This window comes from Erpetoichthys calabaricus, chromosome 9 (genome assembly GCF_900747795.2).
Source record: "Erpetoichthys calabaricus chromosome 9, fErpCal1.3, whole genome shotgun sequence".
NCBI classification, from domain to species: domain Eukaryota; kingdom Metazoa; phylum Chordata; class Cladistia; order Polypteriformes; family Polypteridae; genus Erpetoichthys; species Erpetoichthys calabaricus.
The window spans coordinates 157,154,976-157,172,465 of record NC_041402.2 but is presented as its reverse complement, the minus strand read 5'-3'; the positions used below and the strand labels follow the sequence as shown (position 1 = coordinate 157,172,465).

Below are 17,490 nucleotides of genomic sequence, written 5' to 3'. Positions count from 1 at the left end.
AGGCAACATGTTACAAATCTATGGTGCCATGATTAGTAAGTATAGCTACCTTACCTTGAAACTTGTCCTTCTTATCTGAAAAACTATAGAACAGAACTAACATTATGTTTAATTTCAATAGTCCTATCTATAAAGGGCTGTAAACTGTTAAAGTAGATGAAGAACCTGACAGCATATGTCTACGAAATGTGGAAGGACCATACACAAATAGCGAATGCAGAGCATAAATGAGATTATGTACACATGCAAGTCTGTTACAAGTTGCAATAATGAGCCTTTGTCAGTTGAAATGAAGACATCATCTGAGCATTCCGTCTGCAGCAGCCTGAGCAGCAGAGAAGGCATCTTAATTACATCCAACTTACGACTTCAACGTTTTTGAGAAATTGTTTTGTAAGTCATTAGGTCAGCATGTGTTTAACTAGCTACCTGTAACACTCCATGTATACTCGGTGCCGCCTTGCAAAAAGTATTTGCACCATACAACTGGCAGTACAACTGTAAATGTTCCAGAATGCTGTTACATCATTAATAAATAAACAATGTAATACTGGATGAAAGAAATCTTAAATTAACAAACAACAAATGATTTTCATATTTATTTATTTATTAGTAAAGTTATCCAATGTGGAAAAGTAATTGCCCCCTATGTCCTCTTTAACAATAAATGCAACCAGATATTGTTTTCTAATATAACAATGTGTACATGGGTATACTCTGTGATGGTGTAAGGTTAGTTCTGCTTAATCAAACTGCAAGACTTTGGGGTGACAAAGCCACAAATGAAGATTTAAAAATGTATGAATCATGTTGTTACTGATCAAGCTTTCAAATTATTGTGGAACAGCAGGGGCCTAATTCTATTTGTTAAATCACATTAACTCATCTGTGAGTTTTCTAGTTTTCAAATTTCCATTTCGGGTAGCATTCAGATCTAGACTTTGATTAGGTAATTCTACCTCTATAAATTAAAAGAAGACTGGATAGTGGATTCTGATCAGCTGTGAGGTTTATGTGCACTTCAGTTTTAGTTCACTGATAGATGGCCAAGTACTCTCCTGAAGAATGTTCAGATACAAAGTTGAATACATGATTCCTTCAAAAATGTTGAGTCATCCATTTATTGCCATAGAAATCATCCTCTAGCCATGGCACTCCCACCACAATTCATGAGGTTACTACTGTGGAATAAAATATTAGCCTTTCTCCAAGTACAACTGTGCTCGTATCAGCCCAAACATTCCACTTTTGACTCACTGTATATGTTGACCAGTTTTTCTCTTGGGTAGGTCTCATTGCTGAATTATTTGTTCCTAATCATGTAGTCATGAACTTTGATCTTGGCTAAAGCAGGAGAAACCTGTAGATCCCAAAGCCATGTTCTAAGTTTCTTCATGACATCAAAAAATTGCATTCTTTGCTCTCACAAAGATTCTAGCAGGTTAGCTCTATTAATACAACTGTCTTAAGTGCCAAGCATTTACACTGCAGTCTGACTCAAGACAGTAGCGGAACAAAAGGATGATGACAAAGTTAGAGGTCACCATGACTAAATGTATTTGTCTTGGCGTAACTTTAACCATCAGATCTTTGAACCACAATGTGCTAGGAGGCACAATGCACCAGGCTGTAGGACTTATCTCATCATCTCCTTTGGCACCCTTGCCAGTAATGACAAACATATTGCCAAAGGGACAACATTTCATGAGGGACACTAGCTTTTACTTGCACACTATCTTATGCTTATAATTTTGGCTTTCACTGGTGAAACTGTTTTCAAATTTGTTTTACTGCTTTGCACCATGACTGTCTGTGACCTTTTGGGCAAACAAGAATGTGAAATGTTACTGTTGTTTTTGTATGTGTCAGTATCGTGTCTGTTATGGTTCTATGGCTCTAACTCTATTTTTCACTTTCACACTGATAATCATTATTAAATAGAGAGAGCCTAAGCAAATCATTCAGTGACTCAGACGGGAAATAAAGCAATGACCTTCAGGTTTAAAGTCCAGTGTCTTAACCACTTGGCCACAGTGCTTTAAAAATTTAGCCTACCAACATATTCCCATTACATATCTTGCACATATCTTTAGCCAAGGTGACTTACTAGATCTGGATACAATACTAACCATAACCTCCTTGGCGTTAACCAAGTAAACTCTTGGAACTGGAATTCTGTGTAAATACGGTTATTCCCAAATCCTTCTCAGGTTAATCTTTTTTTTTTTTTTTTATTGATATATGGAGCGCTAAGCCCGAATAACTCTCCGATAACTCTCAATAACTCTCTGCTGCCATCTTGTGGATGAAATAACATGAATTTTTGTACACATTCTGCTACTCATTTCGCATATAAACAAAAAGTTATAAAGCTTGTTTTAGAACAAACTGAAAATGAAGCGTTGGTGATAATGATGACAATGTGATCATCAGATGTTGTCAAAGATAGTGATACTCATTCTTACAGCACTCTACAACTAAACCGCCAAGGTGAGCCCGGTGAATGCAGTCACCTAAAGGTTCACCATGGTGTAAGTAGCTTCATGGAAAAAAGGAAGAATGATTGTGATCATGTAGAAGGACAAGAAAGATGTTAACCCTCTAAGCAGTCTTCAGAATGCAGCAATTATCAAGTATGGGGAAATGTGGAAGTCACCAAGCCTTATGTTGTAAATATAGTGCACAAAGAAACATACTTCTACTGTCCCAAGTGCAAAAATCAGGCTGTGTGTAGGCGATTTTTTTCAAAAACATCACATCACACAATGTGTACTGAATCTGCATCTGTATAACAGTGAACACTAGACACAACCTTTCCAACTGTATTTATGTTGGCATTTTAATGTTAAAATGTTTCTGTTAAATATAACTTTTAGTCCCTGTTGGAAAAAAGTGAATGTATTTGGCTCTTTTTCCAGGGGTAAACATAAAGCTAAGGAGGTTAATTGCAGACCATTTTTTAGAAGAGACAGTTTGGGGAACAATAATTAAATAGTATTATCCATCCATCCATCCATTCTCCAACCCGCTGATTCCCAACACAGGGTCACGGGGGTCTGCATTAAAAAAAAAAAAAAAAAAAAAAAAAGAGGGGGAACAAGTGAACATATTCACTAAACCATTTTTAATTTTAGAATCTATTATTAGTTAACATTGTATGCAGTATGTGCATTACATACACATTCACAAACTATATTGATCCGTATATTTATTAGATTTACTAAGAAAATGGTGCCACAATGGATCTGGATGCATTCTTCTTGTGTTCTCTATTAATACACCAATGTTTTCTTCAGCATCACACAGGTGCATGTTCTGTTGAATGGCAACTCTAAACTGTCCTGGTATAACTCGGGTGACATGCGCACTGTTTAAGGGGACACTGCAGGGGTCGACAATCTTAACCAGGGTTTCAGTCTGCCTTTATTTCAGTGCTGTCAGGAATGGGTCTGCTTCCTAAAAGTGGAATGGAATAAGCAAGTTCATGAAATAGGAGACAGAGCTTTTACTTAATATTTTCAATAAAACAGAAAGCTGTGCTCAAGAAATACAGTAAGAAGCCATGATCACATAAGAAAAGAGATAACACTAAAGAAATAAAGCAAGAAAGACAGCAGGATTAAGCAAATAAAAGAAGGACACAAAGGCCAGCCCTCATTGCTACATAGAATCTAGGGCATAAGATCAGAAAATGGGAGCTGCACTTAAACTAGAATCAACTTTTAAGCACATGGGATTCATTTTATCTTGCATTGTAATTTGCTTTGTAAATGCTTTATGATGTTAGAAGAAATAAAGTTGACTGACAGACTGGTAATTGGCAACTCCACACTGGCCCAGAATGGATCTGCCCTTTGATGGGTGGACACTTTGGGCCTAAGACAGGAATTGACCGTGAACAATTTTGCCAGAAGAGACTCCTGACCAATAATCTTGCATTTTAATAGAAAAACAATCTTAAAATTTAATTACGACATGAGACTGTGTCATATGTACTTTTGCATGCAATACACTTTGTGTAATACATATATAAACGCTACATACTCACATTTTATAATAATAATATCCGGTGCTGCCACCATAGACTCTAGCTGCCAATACCTTATATCAGTTCATAAGAGTTTGAAAATGCTATGCCATGTATATTACATCTTTTCCAATTTACAGGTGGGTGGTTTGAATAGGTGTGCTTATAAATGTAGATCATGAGTCACAAAACATAACATACCTAAATTCTACCTGTAAATTAAAAGCAAGAACACGTCAGCATCATGGTCTTCTTTTATCAAATATTCCTCAGAAGAATGAACGGATGGACACAGACATTAGACACTGCCCATAATCTAACTCCTCTGGGCTACCAGAGTGCGCTCTGCTGAGAGATTTTAATGAATGTTTGCTTCACATCGCTTTTCATCTTGTCAACACTGTTAACCAAAAACTGCAGTTATGAAAAGACACCAGCTATACTAAATGAATTTAGACCGTTTTTGCCATTTCTGAAAGTATACAACTTTTTGACCCTCTAAAATATCAATATTATTAGCCTTCTATAATCATCTTCTCCGAGTAGGAGCACAAATTATACGTGAAAGCTATAAGCGCAGTCAAACTTGTTTGTATAGGTTTTTAGGTCCCCATTAATGAGCACTATGGCTTAGCTCAAATACGCATGGCCTAATCCATCAGGAAAAACTTTCAGCCCCAATTACCTGCTCTGTCATCCGTGTTTTATGTGAGATGTATTAGATGCTGTGATTGCCAAGAAAAGGCCCATACACACTGGACACTTCAAAGCGAATACTTAGCAAAATGCTCCATACTTAATCTTCTATTAAGCCTATTTATTACTATTAGCAATGTGCTGAATTTACAGAATCGTGGGTTTTGTGCTCTGTCTAATTTCACAGCTTCAATGCCATCCTTAATGATTTATGAAATAATTAAATAAATGCAAAGCAAGCATGTATTTAAATCAGCCCTTTATTCAACACAAAAACTATTCTGATGAAAACCATTTGCAAAACAAGCAGACAACTTCAAAATGCATTGTTACAAAATTGATTGTATAAAAAAACAGCCATTCTCAGCCTCTTAAAAAACAAAGAAGTGGCCAGACTAACACACAAAACTGTATAAAGCAGCCTTTTCCTGAATGTATTTACAGTATACATAGTTTATTCAAAAAGTATTCAGTTCAATTTTTGTACACTTTGTGCTGTAGACTTAAAACCCACAGACTTCAGGTTAAGAACCCCTGTTATAGAGGAATACTAAATGAAGTGATGGTTAGCACTGCTGCCTAAATGATCCAGCATTGTGGGTTTGATTTTCCGTGTCCAGTCAAATTTATGTGGAATTAACTTTAAACTGGTCAGGTGCAAGTATGAAAGTATGCGTGAATTGGCCCTTTGATGGACAGCTTCCCCATTCATGGCTGTTTTCTGCCCTGTGTCCGTTGATGCCAATGTAGGCTTTGGCTACCCCACAACCCAAACTGTATTAAGGTGGCCAGAAAACTTTTGTTACATTCTGCACAAAGCCAGTCTGGTGCATCATCATCACCAATAGTTGTAACTGTAATGATTTTATTGAGAATTCCAATAAATTATACTTTTTATGGCAGTGTAAAACACTTAAAACATATATGCCTGATGATGCCGACATAGGCTTTGGCTCCCCCACAACCCAAATTGTATTAAGATGGTCAGAAAACTTTTGTTACATTCTGCACAAAGCCAGTCTGTCTGGTGCATCATCATCAAAATTGTATTGATTGTATTGAGAATAAATTATGGCAGTGTAGAACAGTTAAATATGGGCAAAACAAACTGTAAAAACATACTATTATTACTCGATTCATCCTTTTTAAAAGATAGACTAGTGCCTATCTAAATGATGGTTCCTCCCTATTACTAGGCACAAACATCCATGCCCACACTGGGCTAATTTTTAATCACAAACAACCTTAAAAACTCATCTTCTGGTCCCTCCCACTCATCAAATACTCCATGTTTCTGAATAAAATACATGTTAACTACAGTATAAGAACAAGCACAATCCACAGAGTGTGCAACTCACATAGTTTCATCTGAGAGCAGCAAGACCTACACTAAATATTGGGACACCACGTCTATTATTGTCTATAACCCACAAAGAATAATTTATTGTAATGGGCTAGAACCTACCCCAGAAACACATAGGATAAGGACAGACTGAACTATGAACGGAATGCCTTTATTGGTGCTCTTGACTTCTGGACCAATTTTGTCCCCTTTATTCCAAGAAATATATGCCCACAATCAAATTAACAGTTATATTTAATTACTGGTAGCCCCACTGCTTCTAAGTAAGGACACCTGGGTTTGCGGTCCTATGTCCTCTTTTTGTGGAGTTTGCATGTTCTCTTGGCAGTTAAAAGACAAGCAGGTTAGGTGGACTGGCATTAGTAAAATGGCTCTAGTGGGTGCGTGTGTGTGTTCTCCTGAAATGCAATGTTGCCCTGAACTTGCAGAGATGGGCTCCAACCACCCATGACCCTGCTAAGTAGACTTAGAAAATGGATGGTACAGTACTAGCAGCATTTCAGGTTTGCACTCTGCAAACTTAACTTTTCGTAGTGCAATAGATAAAACAGTTACCATGACAGTCCATATATGAACAGAGAAATTTATGGAACACTAACAACATACTTATGACCTGAAGTGATAATGTTAAATTCCCAGATGCATAACTGTGCAAAAGAGCAAGTGAGACATGTAAACTAATAAAGAATACGGCAGAATGGATAGAAACAGCCATGGTTCAGATTACTTAAGGGAACCTGATAATATAATCAGCTTAAAATACAAGAACATAGAAGATGGCGATGGAAAATTCTAAGGAAGTCAAAAGATATAAATTTTATTGTCTGGAAACATTACAACATATATTAAGATGTGCATGTATTTTATAAGAGATGGACAGAAAACCGAGTCAAATTTTCTACATTTTCAAAACAAAGTGAGAAAAAATTTGTATGACAAAAATAATTTATCGGTGCAAAAATATCTCTTCTATCTCTAACAGATTATCCTTGTGCATATATTTATGTACATAAAACAAGGATGAAAGAAAAAAAAAAAAAAGAAAAAACAAATCATGCAGGCAGAAATAAAAACCACAATGCCACTGGCGTGAAGTCGGACATGCTGCCATCTGTGCTATTCTGCCACTGTCATATACTGGCAATAAGACTGCATTGACCTTTCTGAAAATTAAATGTGAAACCACAGTTTACTCCGAATTCTTCAAAATTAACTTTTTGGTGAGATGGAGTAGATAATGGAATCTTAGTGTCTCCAGATCTTCTTCAGGACAGATTTGTGCCTTGCATCGGTTGTTGCCACGTTCGAATGCAGCTCTGCCCTCTAAAAATCCAAAACTGAACTCTGCGCCTATTAAAATGCTACTGCACTTTTTAGTATATTGCAGCTTTGTGCTGTTTGTTGTTTTTTGAAACTGTACTTTTCATCAACTTCTTGTAAGCCCAGAAGTGAGTGGTCACAAAACAATAAGCAGTAAAGAATAGGGAACTGCAAACCAAAGACCAGCTGCCAGATACACTCAGGCAAGTGTGAAAGGCTAAGAAGTTTCAAAGCTAATCCACCAAAAACAAACATGGCACCATCACATCCAGAAAACTGACTGGACACCGTGCACGTGCAAAAAAGACGTCAAACAGAAAGGGTGAGATTACACAAAAGGGTGCAATACAAGAGAGAAGAGCAAGAAGGTAAAGTGAATGTGTCAGTTATCCATTATTTCTCAAAAGGTTAGAAGTCCATTTCACAACCACCACCAATTTTAACTGCATATTTCTGACATCGCCTTACAAGATTATTGATGCTTTTGTAACAAAATGATGCTGCCTGGTCCCGAGCCATTGCTGTCATCACTCAGGTTCATACCTCGGGGAGCTTCCTTTATCTAGTAAAAAGAGATTGAAATCTTCAGTTTAAAAGAAAGTGTGGGAAGCATACACAAATCAGTAGTACATTGAGGGAGCTTTGTTTCAGGAATCAGAAACTGTACTTACAGCAACACACAGAGTAGCGCAAAAAAAAAAAAAAAACACAACAAGAGGAGTATAAAATTAGAAAGTCACCATTTGGACTGCACAAATGTCAAATGTTAGCAAGGGTAACCACTTCAGAAAAGCAAAAGCTAGTCAAGCGTGCCAAAATGAACAAGCAGCAAAAACCTTCAGCAGTTTTCCCATCAGCTTAGGGATTCAAAGCAAAAGTTCCAAGAATAAAGTCTAAAGTTTGAAAAGGCTTAACAAAATGAACTATCAAAATCACAAAAGTTTAAAACACGCACAACAATACGCATACAACACAGAATAGAACGCTTTCTGGAGCCTAACTGAACACTCTTACTGGAAAAGGGGAGCAGCAAAATATTTCAAATGCATACATACAGTATCTCTATAATGGATGTGTGTTAAAGTATACTGACTGGTTCACCAATAGTTATGATTATAAGGTACTATATTACATCCAGTATAATCGGCAGTCTTCAACTATTTGCAGCTTTGCATGATGTTTTAGAACCTACAGTATGTGTGTCACCAATAATCAATTTAATTGATTTAAAAATATATATATATATAAAAAGTTAAAATGCACCTCATCAAGCAATTGGGAAACAGTTTAGGGCAAACAAAGCACAGATAAGGACCCAGCACAAAATGTCAGTGGTTCAGGAGACTTTCAAGTTAAAAACCAAAAACACACCCACCCACACCAAGCGGTTATCTGCTGACATAAACAATGAATTATCGTACCATCACAGAATAACTGCTAAGCAGCAACAGCAGCATCTAGGTTTCTCACAAGACTTTCCTGACACCACAAGATGTGCTTTGGCTAACCACAGACCCAATCGCTGTGTCGTGCTGCTAAACTTAGGCTTTGTCAGCTTTATATATTGCCTGTGGATAATTGTTGGCTCTAGACATGTCCTGCTATCTGCATTTCATTCTTCTAGCTTAAACATTAAGACAGACTTAGAAAAGAGCTCTTTATGGGGAACTACAAACACATCGTAGTTTAACGATGACAGCAAAGAAGGGCTAGAAAAATGCAGGAATATGGTATTTTAACAACAGAATATTGTACATCAAGTATAACATTTAGTAAGGTAAATTTCTGAACCTTCAGTTCATATTTGTTATTACAGTATTTATTATCATTGAGCAAATCTATAAAATTACTTAATTACCAATATACTGTGGTTGATAAAGATATATAAAATGCTAGAAGGTTTCTGGACGTTGAAGCACTGAATATGTACAGGGAAGAGACTGCAACTTTTTAAAACATTTAATTGCCTTCTTTAAAACTGTTTAAATAATGCCCTGTGTTTGCCTGGAACAAAACACCTGCTTAAAATACAATTTTTCTTTTCTGAATAACTTTGAAACGTCAATCATAGTAATTATAGTTATCATGTAGTTAGACAGTTATAAACCTGAGAACACCTAATCTGCATATTCATTCTTCTCACGGGATAAAGCTCACTACCTCAACAAAGACGCGGTTACTATTACTATTAATATATGACCATGTGTATAAATAAAGTGCAGAGAATGAAGCTTGCTGTGACTATCTACACAAGTTCAAAATAAGTACACACACTGACAGGTGGTTAAAAATGTACTGTATATATATTTGAGAAAATGCCATTGATAATTGATACATACAAACATCGTTTACAGGGTACATGCACAAAAAAAGTATATAGAGACATAATCAGAGACCAGGCTGTTGAGGTGAAAGCTATGTACAATAACAGAGATAAGGCACACTCTTAAAACATAAGCACATATAATGCACAAACATAAATAATATACAGATGTGCCAAAATGAACAGTTAACATGTCAGTCATCTATGAAATAAAATATTAAAACCTGCTTACTGTAATCCAAATTATTGCTTTAGTGTGGGCTGACCCAGTGCCAGGCAGAATCCAACCCTGGATGAGATGCCAGTCCATCTCTGGGTTCTCACACGCAAATTCTTACATGTGACCTAAATTCTATTATGAATGAATCAAACCTGAAAGTATCTGGGATGTGGGAGGAAAACCTGACCTAAACAGAAAACTGAAACTCTACACAGACAGGAACTGTGTGCTAGGTTTGAACCAAAGACTGTGGATCCATGAATCAGAAAAGCTAACAACACTGCCTCCATAAAGCCCTCAGTATTAGTATGCCTTTTTTCTTTATTTCATTATGGAGTTTTTTTTAACCTGTTACGACAGTGGTACAGTGATATAGCCACAAGCTATAGAAACATTATTTTCGTTTTCCAAACTAAGTCACTCATTTTTATGCTCAATGCTTCGGTTGGTCAGAGAGAGATCAGTTTTCACTGAAAGAATGCAGCATTTCAGCACAATATATGTATTCATAAATAAATGCACTGTATGTTTTTCTCTATAAGACAATATATACAAACGGCTTGCATGGGAAAGTGAGATAACCAAGACTTAACTACGAAATGGGGATAAACAGTGAATGCTGATGAAAAATCGGAGTGGAGACTGGACATGAGACCAAAAACTCTGGAGATCTGCATCAAATTATATTCACTCTTACTCTAAACAAAATACTGCAGCATTCAAGTGCTTGTCATTTGTGAACTTCTGAGGCTGGAATTTATGGATTTGTTTGATTCAAGTACCACCAAACATAGAAAATGGCAAAAAATCATCTCAGAAGTAGATCACATGAAGTTGTAGTTTATATGAGCAACACCGGATGCAAGATAGGAATCAAAAATGCCAACTGAGGGTAAGACTAGAGCAACAGTGGTCTTTCCTGCTATTTGAGTGCTGGACTATGAAGCTGACAGGCAGTAGAACTAACCACTATGGGAGTGCATTGCTCAACTCAGAACCTAGGTTAACAAAAATAAATATCAATGGTCCAATTTATAATTGCAACTTGAAGAAGAGGAAAACATTCAAGAAAAAAATCAGATTTCTGGTAATTCAGATATCATAAAAACAGGGTAACATCCATTGTTCTTCTAGATCAAGTTCAGCATCTGTGCAGACCTAGGCATGGCTTCGTGAAGCTGAAGCTCAAGGCGAAAGGGACAAAGCAAAAACAGGCCCAGGAAGGAATGTCAGTAGCACTTCAGAAGTCATTCAATATTTAAAGACTAATTCTGACAGCTCAATTTATAACTTGGAAAGCAGTGAAAGCATCGTTGAGAACTGAAGGAACGCATTCCAAGTCTACACAAGCTCCTAAACAGCGCTGAACAAGGGTCCAGACTTTAAGAAGTGGCAATGCTACACCCACTGAAAAGCCATAAAATGATCTTAAGTATACAGAACATTTCATAGTGTGTACTATAGTAAAACACTCCACAAAGCAATTGTCATCTTCACACAGAAGTTTATTTAATCAACGAAAATGAACATTCAGGAGATTAATATGATCACAGGCAAAACAGTAAAGTCAACAAGGCAGCACATTAAAAGGGCAAGGTACAAGGTGTAAATTAAGTGTCCTGGATTAAATGGAAGCAGGAAGGACTTTATTGAAATGAGACAGGTTTTTAAATCAGGCATTTAAGGCTCAGAGCTGATGGGGATTCAAAGGCACAAATTGCGAATAGACCTCCACATGTAGGTCTAAAGAAGCAGGAGAGATGAAGCCCTTATTCTTGAAAAAGATGCTGCCTGTTGCAAGTAACTGCTCTACATTACTCAACCCAGCACCTTGTTACACTGAAACAAATAGTACAACACATTATATAAAGATTATACATAAAGTATAAAAATATTGCTAACGATTTCAATCACCTCAGAGAGGCAGAACCATTATCACCTCAATTCCCACCTCAAAACAGCTTAAACTCCACTAAAATATTGCACATGTTGAAGAGCGGGCAGAACAATTCACCAAAATGAGGCAAATGAATATTTAGCATTCATTCAATCATTAATTTTCTGCGCCCATTTTAATGTTTGCCACAGGTTTCATTTAAAGCAAATTAAAGCACAATCAAATGGACAAGGAGAAATCAGAACCAATGACTAAAATAAAGTGCCACGTAAGGTTACTGGACCAGTCCCCTGCCACCTTCTGGCAAGGACTGGTATACCAGGTTTTGCCAAGTAAAAAATCTCTACTTTTATTTGTCTTTGTTTTTCTCTTTGTTTAAGCAGAGAATGAATGTGTGTAGAATGTCACAAGCTGGAGATGCTACTTTATAAAGACAAAGAAATGGTCTTAAAAATGTAACCATTTACTGCTTTGACTTGAAAGCGGAGGGGAGAAAAAAATAAAGACAAAAAAAAAAAAAAAAGATATTCAAAGCGCATACAGTACCATCAATAACTAATAGAATGTGTGGAACACCGAGTGAATTTAGCATTAGAAACATATTTAATTGAAAAAAAACAAAAAAAACACACCACCTAACACTTGCCAGCCTTTCAAAGGGCCTGCTGCTCTGCACTCGCCCAACGTCTTAGCCCTTTACCGCCGTTCCCATCATTGATACATGGAATAAATTAATTAATTAATGTTTTTTTCTTCAAACTATGGTGCCAATAGAGTAAAGTGACAAGCCATGAATGCGAGTTAATTTAACCCATCTTTGTACTTGTCTCCATTCATCTTTCAGAAGTTTTTCTGTGCAGATGCAATACACAGCACAACTTTTTATCAGCACTGAACCATTCATTGAGATACCTTAGAAAGATGTTGTGATCGTTAGAGCTGAAAATGTTTCTCTGAATTGTTTTTTTTTTTTTTTTTTTTTCTTTTCAAGTGGGAGCAGGGACAGGTGGAAAGATTTAATATGAGGTGCAACTGCCAAATGTGCATGGACGAGATACTCTGGTGTCACCCACTGCTGCACCAATGCTTCGCTCACAATCAAACCTAATGAATGAGACAGACTCAGCGTCTGGATTATAACTGTTTACAAATACAGTCAAATCTGTGGCAAAATGCTATACCAGAAAGGTCAGCAGGGCCTTCACTGTTTACATTCGCAATGAGAGGATTACTGATAAGCAGACAGAAACGGAAAGCTAATGTGTGAGAGAAATCACTTACTCGTCTTGCAGGGACTGCTTTTTTTTTTTATTATTCTTTTTGTTTAATTCATTTTTTTACAACATCCACTGTAGCAAAAAAAACAAAAGCCACAGGTGAGCAAAGGGTAAATGTTGGCAAGAGGCAGACAAAGTAATTAGAAAACCTTCACCATCCCCACCACCCCTTGTCTGTGGGATGAAACGGAAGTCTCATATTCTATTTATCGTGTCTTAAGACAGCTTCTACTGCAAGCTGACTATGGTTGAAGCAAATTAATCAGGTCTTTTTATTCCTTAATACAAAGCTTATCTCACCAAGCAGAACATAAATTTAAAAAATGCAGAATGCATTTTTAAACAAATATAAAGGTCTGACAGTGCTTTAATAAGAGCTAAAAGTAAATAAATAAATTATAAGGTTTACAACTGCTTGGCACTGTTGGAACCCTTGCCCTGTAATTTGTTAGGAAAATTAAAACTAGAAAAACTTGCCTAAAAACCTAAAAAGGAAATGGAAACTGGCAGAAATGCCTAAACTGTGAGGTGAAATGATTGGGCAGTTTACCATTTTCTTCAAAAGATTTATGGGGGGGGGGGGTCAATGCTAACAAACGACTCCTCTTCCCTCAATTCAACAAGTCTGCTAGAGTGAAAAAGCATCTCTACATTCAAGATGACATGCCGCACATCACTCACATCAGCTAATGGAACTGGAAACCATGCCTGTGATTGTTTCCACTTAGCACGGTAGTAGGACATTACTAAAATACACACAGAAATAGAAGCAAGCTATTAAAGCGGGCAAAGCAGAGAAAGAAAATGATTTGTTAAAGCAGCGCTTTACGATGACGCTAAGCGATCCAAATGCGTGCTCGTGCTTTGCGAAGCTTCTGGGGATCCATTATAGTGATCTCGAATTAGATCGAATATGAAAGTAAGATGATAAAGAGGTATGACGATTGATATGCAATTATTCATCAGACCTGCGTACTTTCATATATATTACGGGATAACGAAATTATGAAATTAACATAAAACAAATGGAATAAAAGGCACGAAAAAAGATGGACAGTAAACACGACAGTTGATGTGTGCTGAAATAGTATTTAAACCTGAAATGTGGAGGAGAACGGAAATATTAGCGGAACAGATTGTGTGCGTCAATGATAGGGATTGGAAATCATAGGGAAGCCTAAATAAGCAATGGAGGAAGGAGAGAGACACAAAACGATGAATGGAAATATAGTACACAGAGGCAACGCATGTCGTTGTTTACTGCGAGAACGAAGTGATATATGTGAGTGATCTAGAGTGGACGACGCTACAGAGAACAGCCCCTACACATTAAATTTATAAATCGACACTGTGCACGCTAAACACACCGTTGCAGTACGTCATCCTTGATCGCGTGGCAAGCGCTGTTACACGGAGCAGCACTAAACAAATCCTTTTTTACGAATGCGCATCCTTGCAGTAAAACATTCTGCGCAGCCCTCCTTTTAAGTTAAATAAGGAGCAAGCCCCCCACTCTTTTAGAAGTTACAGCGATCCAGCAACAGGCGGCGGTACTCGATCCCTATTTTTTTTTCTAAACGCACTGCATATGAGTGGAGGGGGTGTTAATCACAGACCGATTGCCAGTTCTGTGCAATATTTCCCAATTGCGTAGAAAATATACGAGATCGGGAACCACTGTGTGGATTGGCAGTAAAGAGTGCTAACATGTTGCCCAAACCCCCCCCCCCCCCCTTCCAATCACAACGAGGCGAACGCATGTGCGAAATGATCCGCGCGGCGCCTATACAAAGATGCTGCACACTTGTTGATACCTTAACTTTAGATCTTTTAACAGAAGTTCTACTACTTATTTGCATTCAAATCGCATAATCATTCTCACTTAAAATCTTGAGTCGCGGCTTGGAAAACATAATTTAAAAGCATCCGAAATGTAAACGAACGCGGCTAGCGGGGCTCAAAAATCCGTTCACTTGATTCTCTTCCTTATTCAAAGTAAACACTGCCCTCTTCATTCCTAAACCTGCTACTTTCAAAAAGCTCCAGCACAATCACATTGGATCACTGGCGGCAGGGAGAAGAACAAAACCACGACTCAGATCACAGCTGCCGATTGTTTAAGGGAAGGACGCGCGCCGTTAACAAGTTAGTAGGAAACAACAATTACGATTTTAAAGCAAATAGTGTCCAACGAATCTGACGTTAGCATGGCAGTCAAACTAAAAGATCCGCATGCAATTTCTACTAATGAACTGCAACGATCAAGATCAGAAATACAATACTATAAATAACACAAAGATGACAAACAGTTCACGAGCAGTTGGCAAGGACTACTCGCTTCTCAAAGCCTGACTAATTAGAACTATAACTCATATCACGAACGCACCCCCCACCCCCGAAAAAAAATTACTATATAAATGAATAATTGCCCGGCAGAAACTTATGTTAATAACTTATGGCATACAACAAAACACCCACGAAATCCGAAAATGCCAGTAAACGTTTGCATAAACCCGATATTCCTCCCATTCGCCAAAACAATCAGATGCTCCAACGGTCCCGCGCTAGATTCGCAGCGGTGTGGCTAGTCGCCACATCGTCGCATACACATAACGTGTTCACATTTCCTCTGCATCGCAAAATCACTAGAAGAGCATATCTAAAAATGCATTGAAACACATGTTTATGCACATACACACAAACCGGCAGCTGCAATGCGCCCGATCCCGGATCCTCGTAAACCACTACCCTTTAATTAAGTAAATATAAGCTTACACACAGAGGGAGGAAAAAATAGAACCCATAAGGATTTTCTAAACCTCCACCCCGCTGCGGTCACACATTTGTGAGGGATTTAAAAGCCTGACTTTCAGCCCGCCAAATCACAGTCGATAAGAGGGGGGGTGTCATAATAACAGCATCCTTATGCTCCAAATTCTCACATTTCTCGCTTTAAAAATACGGATCTCTACTCCACGAATATTTAGATGCCTAGTCACTGTTTCAGTGCACAGCAGACCGGATAAAACATTTTTTTGCAATGTGTTTACTCCTTTGCAAGCTACAACGTGTTAAAATAATAAGAAACCGAAACAACCAAGCAATCCGTTGCATTTTAACTTCATGCAAAATGCAGCATATTCTAAAGTCACAGCTCCCACGATTACAATTCCGCAGCATTTAAAAAATAATAAATCCAAGCTAGTGACGGGGATATTTCTGAACTAGTTCTTTCGCTCGTGAGCTGGCGACCAAAGCAGCACAAACCGGAGCGCGCAAACACTCGTCCACCTGCTTCGCAAGTGCAAAGTACTTTTTCTTTCATTTTAACTGTTTATTCTTTCCCTAAATCTCCTCACTTTGCACCACACAGAAAAACGGAAGGAGAAGATGCAGCAGAACTTGCTTTTCTTTTTTCCAGCACATTTGTCAACAACTTCCGCAAGGAAAGTTGTTAAAAGCGGATCACGCGTTACTGCCAACTTCTCCGCTGTAACGTCTCCGCTCCTTTCTTTCTTCTTTCTGTTAGATCCTTGCACCCCGATTGCTCTGATGAGTAATCTCGGTGCAGGGACTAATTTTCTGAGGCTTCACTCCCCCTCATAGCAAATATTCTAACAATCTCTGCTCCGCATCCCCAGCAGTGTTTCTTCTTTCCACTTGCTCTTAGCTGGTCGACGCAAGATAGATGAGCACCACAGACTAAGCCACACACAATGTATTCCGACAGATTGCTTGTTCATTTAGCCCCTACCTTTCAGAGGAAAAGCTGCAGAAACGAAGAGTAAAAAGAGAGATGTAGAGAGAGATCCGCTCCCCACGTTCGCCATGTTGGACACCTGCTTTAGACTGGCGGCGCTGCTTCACCTACGGAGAGCAGGCAGCGATAATGAGATGCCAAGGGGCGGGGCCAGAATGCATTATGCTAAGCAGGAGGGGTAATCACCAATTTAGGCTCTGTTTTCTGTCACCGTAAGGTAAAGGTGGGCTTCGTCGTGTCTTTGGACATAGCAGCGGAGATTCTTAGGCTATCGTTGTCTACCTTAGTGGTGCATTTATTTATCTAGCAAGTTATTTTCAAGTACAACCGCATTAATAACGGGGTGGTTATGCTCGGTAATAAACTACTCTGCAGCGTGTATGACTGTCATGTTGCAGTGCATGTCTGAGGGGCGCTTATACGGCTGAGGTACGTTTTAAAAAGATACACACAGTATGGTATTTAGTAAGCTAATTAAATTGCCAAAACAATATAAATTTTGTGTGTTTAAGAGAACATACACTATTTCATTAAATGTGTGAAGCAAGAGTTTTATTGTAGCAGCCATGCCGCGAGCTATACGGGTGCGATTTGCAAAATATGTAAT

General features: G+C 38.0%; 1 protein-coding gene across 5 annotated transcripts in view; it reads right to left on the bottom strand.

The window, feature by feature from the left end:
- The window catches only part of cadm1a (cell adhesion molecule 1a), a 1,142,366-nt gene extending 1,125,336 nt beyond the window's left edge, over positions 1-17,030 (bottom strand). For 2 of the 5 annotated variants that reach the window (XM_051932362.1, XM_051932363.1), the window contains exon 1: positions 16,878-17,030. In XM_051932362.1, coding sequence (XP_051788322.1) covers positions 16,878-16,953 — 76 coding nt within the window. In that variant the 5' untranslated portion in view covers positions 16,954-17,030. The remainder of the gene's footprint in view (positions 1-16,877) is intronic. The other 3 variants (XM_051932359.1, XM_051932361.1, XM_051932360.1) reach the window with 2 other exon arrangements.
- Positions 17,031-17,490: the final 460 nt, after the last annotated feature.